Source organism: Lasioglossum baleicum, unplaced genomic scaffold (genome assembly GCF_051020765.1).
Source record: "Lasioglossum baleicum unplaced genomic scaffold, iyLasBale1 scaffold0035, whole genome shotgun sequence".
Lineage (NCBI taxonomy): Eukaryota > Metazoa > Arthropoda > Insecta > Hymenoptera > Halictidae > Lasioglossum > Lasioglossum baleicum.
This window is the reverse complement of record NW_027469095.1, coordinates 47,182-55,788: the sequence shown is the minus strand read 5'-3', so window position 1 is coordinate 55,788 and position 8,607 is coordinate 47,182. Positions and strand designations below refer to the sequence as shown.

At 55.3% G+C, this 8,607-nt stretch overlaps 1 protein-coding gene across 1 annotated transcript; it reads left to right on the top strand.

The window, feature by feature from the left end:
• The first annotated feature begins 736 nt into the window (after positions 1 to 736).
• Positions 737 to 8,100, top strand: LOC143219515 (uncharacterized). The gene is made up of 2 exons (XM_076445456.1): positions 737 to 865; positions 7,112 to 8,100. Exon 2 carries the CDS (start codon positions 7,112 to 7,114, stop codon positions 7,946 to 7,948), a length of 837 nt encoding a protein of 278 aa, XP_076301571.1. The 5' UTR covers positions 737 to 865; the 3' UTR covers positions 7,949 to 8,100.
• Positions 8,101 to 8,607: the final 507 nt, after the last annotated feature.

Below are 8,607 nucleotides of genomic sequence, written 5' to 3'. Positions count from 1 at the left end.
TATGCGTTGTGACGTTGCAACGTTTGCGACGTCCCTTCTCCGTTTGTTTCGTGCATATTTTCGAGAGCGATAAAGGACCGGACCGCCCTCTAACGGGACACGTACCGAGACAGGATTCGAGAGCGCTCCTCTAAGAGATTCCGATATTATCGAGGACCTCCTAATGACATCTGTCGCGCGTGCCGAGAACGGCAAGTTTCAGGGCCGTATATGGAACGCGCAGAAGGAACCACCGATCGTCCGAATTGTCACGGGAAATGAACAATCGCCCCAAGGCCAGGAAGCTCCCGACGGAAAAGCGAATGGCCGTTTCGAGAAATTAGAGCTTGGTGCGAGGACACTCGGCAAGCAAACCGGAGGCGCCGCCAGGACAGCAGCTTGCGAACATCTCGTCCGATACGGACTGACGGAACACCCTGACGTCGTCTCGCCCCATCAAGGGAGAGCTGCCCCGGGGTCGGTGCCCTCGTAGCCAAGAAGAGGAAGCCCCTCCGCTGGTCAAGTCGAGCGATAGGCTCCTTGACCAATTTCGTGATTGCCCGGGGCCCTAGGGCGCGAAGAGGGAACGCTCCTGTGCCGCCGAGTCACGCCGTGGAAACACGCCATAAGCAATTCGGGAAAACGGTCGAGTGGGGGGAACCGCGTTCGATCCGCTAGGCGGCCGAAAATCGATGGATCACTGTCGCGCTGGCTATCACGACGTTGAGACGTGCTTCCCACATTGTAATCGCGCCGCGAAATCGGAAGTTGCGAACCGAGTGTCCCGTTGAGAGGATTACGTGGCGTCGGCAAAGTTTCAACGAGCCCAGCTCTATCGGGAGCCGTTTATCCTCCGGAAAACGGAACAATAACGCCACGAGAAGCGGTAAGTCGCACTTGTGATCCATTCGGTATTTTCGTTGCGCGCCGGCTCGACCTTCGTCGTGCGAGGACGAACGCTTCCCGTTCGGTCCTCGATAATTCGCTCGCATTCCTCTCGGAATGCTTTGAGATTGTTCGGGAATATTTCGGGAGAGTTTTCCTCCGTAGATTGCGTGCGGAAGAGTGTCTTCCGAGGAGTCGCGTTCGTGAGAGTAATTCAATTCGGTATCTTCGCGTTTCTCGAATCCTGTGTCTCCTGTCGAAACGCGTATTCTGTCCGTCGGCGTTCGATCGCGTAATCGATAACGTACGCGTCGGGGCGATTCACGTGCGGAAGTCATCGCGGCAGTCTCGCAGTTCGCCGGTCATCTGCGCCTCGCGTTTCCGAAGTTCGTTGCGAACGAAACGACGATAATTGTCAGCGGTATCGTTGCGAGCGAAATCGGTAGGACAACCGCGCAGCGAACGGCCATCTTTTCGCTATCTTGTATGAAGAGCGCGGGCTCTCGGGTCGCGGCCACGTGGCCGCTGATTTTGTAAATCAACGACTGCTACAATAAATAGCTCGAGACCATATCGTAGTCGAATTATTCGATTCCCTGTGAGATCCGTCCTGCCGAGAGGGCTGTCCTAGTCACCCCGTGTTCGAACCATCTGGCCTAGTCGTGACGTCATTTTCGATCCGCGTATCTCGAAGATTCGGCTCTCGACCTCGGCGTCTCCGAGCTCGAGCAGAGTTTTGCGTTTCGTGTGGCATCCTTGCGGTGCCTGGCGCCCGAACCGTTAGCTTTCGTGAGGAAATCGTCGAATCTTCGAGTCTTGTATTGTCTCGGGCGGACCGCGTGCACTCGGCTTGCACGCGGCCTGGTCTCAGCGCCTGCAAGGCCCGAAGGTAACCGGCTTCCGCGGGTCTAACAGCTCGACGGAAAAAGGTTAACGTGACAAATTGGCGCCCGAACAGGGACCTCTCTTTCGAAAGGGTTTTCCCTGAACACGGAGAGAGGCACGGGTTGACGAAAGACTCTCACAGGGCAGATCGCGTATCGACCTTCCGGCACGCCGTGATCACCCGCGCGGAATTAGGAGAATCGACGGGAATTGCGAGACACGGGTTCGGCGATTAGAGAAAATTAAAGCAACGCACGAAAATTTCTCCGTATTCGTGAAATTACTCTCACGAACGTATCAAACGAAAGCCACGCACAACCACGTTCCGTCGCGTGACTTTCGAGGTTCCTCGCGATACGAGGACTTGTTGAGGCGAGCCAGCTCGACAAGAATTTTTTTTCTTAATTCTTGCCCACGTATTTCTTGTTAATTTATTTAATTTATTGAAATTTGTGCTTGTTGGAGTGTACGTCTTCGGTGTTTCCTTTTGTTCCCCGCCTGTAGAGGCAAATTCCCTCGTGTTCGTCGCGTAGTTAGTCTTTTTTTTTGTATTTTTTTTGTGTGCGAACGACTATCGACGCGTACAAAGCAAGGACGCGATACCCCCTGTAACGACCTTGCGAGATATTTGGGAATACGGGACTTCAGCACTGAGTGAGGCGGTTAGATTTCGAAAACGAAAATATTTCGATTCTCAAGGACAGCGATTTCGGTTAGCAACCGCGATCTAGTCGAGCTCGAAGTCGAGTTTCGTATCGTAGCGAAGAATCCGAGCCGTGCCCGGACGTTCGGATAAACACTGCGCGGTCGAGGGTCCTTGAGTTCGACAGCTCCGGGTAAAGTTTCGGTAACGGTCGCGCGTGAAAAACAAGTCGAGACATCGCGTTCGAAAAACAGCTTCGGCGTTACCGGCCACATTTCAAGATCTTTTGTCTCGCTCTCGAGTACGGTTCTCGTGAATAACTCTCAGGTAGAGATGTCGGAGGGTAATAGGACCTACGTTTCGAGGTGGCCGGAGGACGACAAATCGTACTACAGCGCGCACGGGAGTGAGGACGACGGGACTGTAATAAAACAGGACCCTGAGTCCCACCCCCCTGGTCCAACTATGCTGCAGGTACCGACGGGATGGAAACCATCCCCGACAGTACCGCGCCCAGCCGCCGTAACGACCTCAGTCCCTCCGGTCGACTCTGAGGGTAACAAGACGGCGTACGAGGTCATGCGGAAATGGGACCTTTCGTTTGAAGGGAAACCCGGGGAAGACCCGGAGGAATTTTTCAAGAGGCTCTCCGTTATGCGAAGAGCCTGTACCGTTCGCGATGACGACCTCCTACGCTGTCTTCCGATTTGTTTCACCGGTACCGCGGCGAAATGGTTCGACACCTGCCCTCCGATGTCCACCTGGGAGGAATTCGAGTACGAGTGGCACCAGAATTTCCGCGATCCCGACTACCAACAGCTGCTCGAGCACGACATTCTCGTTCGAAGGCAAGGACCCGAAGAACCGCTTCGCGATTTCCTCGCGAATATGCGTAGTATGTTCGCGCGATTGAAGCGACCGTGGTCGGAGCAAATGAAAATCGACCGCATTTTCTGGGGCGCGAGGGCAGAGTGCCGAGTCGGTATAGAAAAACGGACGGTTACGTCAGTAGCGGAGCTCGCGACATTAATGCGCGAGGCGGAACGATTCGCGATGCCGCAAAGCGTCGATAAATATCTCGTGCACACGATTGCGAATAAAGAATTCGCGTACGACCCGAAGAAATACGCGAAGGCGGCGGACGCGGAGCCGGAAAAGCCGAAGGAGTACGAAAGGGTTAACGCGGTAGTCGACGCGTCAGGAGGGGAACCGCGGTATCGTGCGGGCCCCTCTCGTCCGCGCGAACCCCCGATCGCCGAGCAACCGCGTCATAACCGACCGCCGTTCAACCGCTCGCGAGACGAGCCGCGCCGAACGCACCCGACCGCGACCGAGACCAACCGAACTGTCACTTCGCCGGTCAGACAGCCGGCGGCTGACAGCACGTGCTGGAATTGTCACCGGCCAGGGCATAGATCGCGCCAATGCCCAGAGCCGCAGACTCGACATTGTTATCGTTGCGGGGAACCCGGGGTAACCGCGAGAGACTGCCGTCGTTGCCCTCCGCGGGCGGAAAACTACTACCGAAGCCGCTCGTAAGGGCCCGAACGGCCTCGTACCCAGTCATTTCGGCCCGCGTAGCGAATACAGAGTTCGGATCAGCAACCGTATCGAAACCTCCGCTACTTGTCGTAGGCGCGCGCATTGCTTTCCACCGGGTGCTCGCACTGATCGACTCGGGCTCGTCGCTCTCGTTCGTGAGTCGCGAAACCATTGTGGTCGTGGGGGAGGCCGCCACGATAACGACGGCCGAAAACGAGTGTTATTTTCTTCTGGCCACGGGAGCCGTCGATCGCGCCGTAGATCAAGCTCGATTTTCGCTACGAATCAGAGACCAAACGAGGGAAATTTTCGCTTACGTCCTCGATAATTTAGTAAATCCGGTTTTGCTGGGAGTCGACGCGATCGCTCAGTTCGGTATCGTTGTCGAATATCATCGGGAGAAATGGCACTTTGCATCGCGGCCGCAGGTAGAATTTTCATTCGGTTGTATCTCGGAAAAGCCGCTCTGCTGCGGCCTACAGCGAATTTCCGAATCGCAGAAGGAGCGGTTGCGCGTATTTCTCGAGCGAGAAATGAAAGGCTTCGACCGGGTGCCTGGCGTGACGACTCTGACCGCTCACCGAATCGATGTCGGTGATAATAGGCCGATCAAACAACGTTACTATCCGGTCTCGCCGATCGTCCAGCAAGCGATCTACCGAGAAGTGGATTCGCTGCTGGAAAACGGAATAATCGAGCCGTCGGAAAGTGAGTGGTCGAGTCCGATCGTTATGGTAAAGAAAGCGAACGGCAAATATCGGTTTTGTTTAGACTTCCGGAAAGTGAACGAAGTTTCTAAGAAAGACGCGTACCCGCTGCCTATCATGTCGAGCATTCTAGATAAATTACGAGCCGCGAAATACATTTCGACCCTCGATCTCTCGCAAGCGTACTTCCAGATTCCGCTCGAAGAATCGAGCAAGGAGATAACAGCATTTACCGTTCCGGGGAAAGGGTTATTCCGGGAGCCCCGGCAACTTTTCAACGTCTCGTAGACAGGTTGATCGGGCCCGAAATGGAGCCTTACGTGTTCGTGTATTTAGATGACGTCATCATCGCGACACCCACGTTCGAAGGCCATCTCGAGTGGCTCCAACGGGTTCTAGATCGCATAAAATCGGCGGGATTACTCGTAAACCCGGATAAATGCGAATTCTGTAAGGAGGAAGTTCGGTACCTCGGATTTGTGGTCAGCCAGGAAGGGTTAAAGGTCGATTCCGATAAAGTCGCACCGGTAATATCGTTTCCGGTCCCGCGGAATGTAAAACAACTGCGGCGATTTCTGGGGATGGCCTCGTGGTATCGCAGGTTCATTCCGGATTTCGCCACAGTCGCGGATCCGCTGAACATCCTTTTGCGGAAGGAAGCGAAGTGGAAGTGGGAGCGTGAACAGCAATCCGCTTTCGAAAAATTACGAACGCTAGTCCGTAACCCCGACCGCCCCAACCCTGGCCTGCCCACATTTCGAGGTGCCCTTCACCTTGCAGACTGACGCTAGCATGGTAGGACTGGGAGCCGTGCTTGTACAAGAGATCGAGGGAACCGAAAGGGTTATCGCGTTCGCGAGTCGGTCGCTTAGCGCGGCTGAACGAAAATATTCCGCGACCGAACTAGAATGCCTCGCGATAGTGTGGGCCGTAGAGAAATACAGAGCGTATCTCGAAGGATACCACTTTACGATCGTGACCGACCACAATAGTTTACGGTGGTTAAGAAAATTGTCGAACCCCTCCGGTCGGCTCGCGCGGTGGGCGCTCCAATTATTAGAGTACGATTTCGAGATTAAGTATCGAAAAGGAGCGCTCAATCGCGTACCGGACGCGTTATCACGCATGTACGAGGGAGTCGAACCGGGGGAAGGGGGGGTCGAATTAGTGACCGCGGCCGTGACGAAACTCGAATGGTTCGATCAGAAATTCCGAGAAGTAGAAAGCGGCCCAGAGCGCCACCCCGACTGGTCCATTCGCGAGGGGCAACTTTTCCATCGTCGTACCGACCCGTTAATCTCCGAAATTCTCGGCGGTGATTTAGACGAGTGGAAACTCGTCGTACCGGCCGAGAAAAGAACTGAAATTTTAAGGGAAAGCCACGACGAGGTGCAAGCGGGTCATTTGGGGGTTGAGAAAACCTACCATCGAATAGCGACCCGGTACTATTGGCCGGGAATGTTTCGCACGGTCGTAGAATACGTGCGACGCTGCCCCACGTGTCAGTTAACGAAGGTTGAGCAATCACTCCCTTCTGGGCTCATGGGAAGGCGTCGTATCGGCGCGCCGTGGATGGTTATCGCAACCGATATTATGGGCCCGCTTCCCCCGAGTCGTGCAGGGTTTTCGTACCTGCTCGTAATTCAAGACCTTTTTACGAAATGGGTCGAGTGTTGCCCCCTGCGGAAGGCCACCGGGGCCAAGATTTCGGACGCGCTGGAAGACCTTGTCTTCTCACGTTGGGGGACGCCCGAGGTATTGCTCACAGATAACGGTACCGAATTCGTGAATAAAGCGATTCACGAACTCGCACGAACTTACGGGATCGCGATCACGACGACACCCCCGTATCACCCCCAGGCGAATCCTGTCGAGAGGGTGAACCGGATACTAAAAACGATGATAGTATCCTACATCGAAAAAGACCACCGTACGTGGGACGCGCACTTAGCGAAATTTCGATTCGCGTATAACACCGCGTACCACTCAGTGCTGCAAGCTTCGCCCGCGTTCTTGAATTTCGGACGCGAACCGAAACCAGCGTCATGCATTCGCGAGAGCGAGGAATCGCCGGTTGACCTGGAGGTAGCGCCTATCGAGGGATGGTCAGAGCGTATGTCGCACCTGGCCACATTACGCCACTGGGTCACCGAAAACTTAGAGCGAGCGTACGAGACGCAGGCGAAAAATTACAACCTGCACCGAAAAGACATCCGTTTCGTGGAGGGAGACCTCGTCCTTCGTCGACAGCGCGTCCTCTCGTCCGCCGCGCAGAACATCGCGGCCAAATTGTGCCCAAAGTTCAGCGGCCCTTTCCGAGTCGCGAAAGTATTATCGTCGGTCGTCTATCGACTAAGTACCCCCGAAGGGAAGGACGCCGGAAAGTCGCACGTGTCCGACCTGAAGCCGTACACTCCACCGCTCGAGGGAGAACAAAACGATAACACCCCAGTACCCTCCTTAATTACAGATGGAGGATATAGAGGAACCCCAGCAAATACGGCGCAGCCGGGTCGCGGTGCGGCAACAGATAGAGGGGCTCAAGGAGGAACTAGGGTACCTCCAACACCTAGTGAATCTCCTGTCACCAGGGGTCGCCCACGAGGAGGCCCTCGAAACGTTATCGCTGGTGGAATGGAGGTGGAATGGGGTGAAGGAGCGCACCAAACAACTGTGCACACTCGTCCACACACCACCGGAACTCCTGACGGAAGAGGAATCGGAGGAAGCGTCGACCTCAGGCGACGCAGAGACCGTGGTCCAGCAACCGACCGGAGGGCGAGTATCGGCTCGCGAGGAAGCAGAGCCGCCGGTCACGCCGCGGGAAGGAGCCATACCCGAGCAGGCTACGGCCGAGGCCACTCCGCCGCGCAAGGAGGAGGTAGCCCGGCCGCCGAAGAGAGAGACCGAGGCAACAACGGAGGAGGAGAGGAAGGAGACGCCGCAACGGAAGCAGAAGGCAGCCGCATTCCAGCCCGCGTCAGATAAAGCCTCAGCAGCGGCGAAAACATCGGGGCCAGTCGACAAGAACCGACAACAAAGAACGGCGAGTTGGGGCCAATATGAGAAATGGATGGCCAAGGAACGATTCCAGTTGAAAGATCCAGACGCGTGCTGGAATTGCGGGAAATACGGCCATGACCGCAACAAATGCCCGCAAAATATAAAGACGCACTGCTTCCGGTGCGGCCGATCGGGGTGCTCGGTGAGGACGTGCCCGATATGCGGCTCCTCATGGCGCAAAGCGCAACTGAAGCAAGACGGGAACACCGGGGCTTCACACCAACGCCCTTCGCGAGGGGCTTGAAGGCCCACCTCTAATAGGCCCGAGAAGAACCGGCCCTTTCGGCGGGTGGCAGAGATCTGGTTTTTTTTTTGGGGTGTGCGAGCAGTAAATGTGTCGTTGCTTTGTTTTTTTTCTCTCTGTTAACCCCTCTCGCACACGCCACCGCCGATACGAAACAGGCAGTTTTTTTATGTAAAAGAGTGGTAGCAGTTCTCGGGAGCTAATAAAAAGTTACTTTCGTTTCTCCCCGACAAGGGATAATTAGCGTGAGAAATTTATTTCGAAACCCCGATCCCTCCCAAAGGTCAACCGACGCCCATAGCTCGTCCGAAGTTCCGGTGCTGCCACCGAGGATCGTCGTTCGTTTGTTTTGTCTGTGTTTGTTATAGGGTATTCGTAAGGCGTGGTTGTCGCTTCGTGGTGAAGGCTCCGATTGTAAAGGACATCTCTTAGGGAGGAACGCTCTCTCACCTGTCGAGCCGCGGATCACGGGGGCGACGAAACCGTGTCGGTCCGGTCCATTTTAAGGGGGGGGGAGTTGTGACGTTGCAACGTTTGCGACGTCCCTTCTCCGTTTGTTTCGTGCATATTTTCGAGAGCGATAAAGGACCGGACCGCCCTCTAACGGGACACGTACCGAGACAGGATTCGAGAGCGCTCCTCTAAGAGATTCCGATATT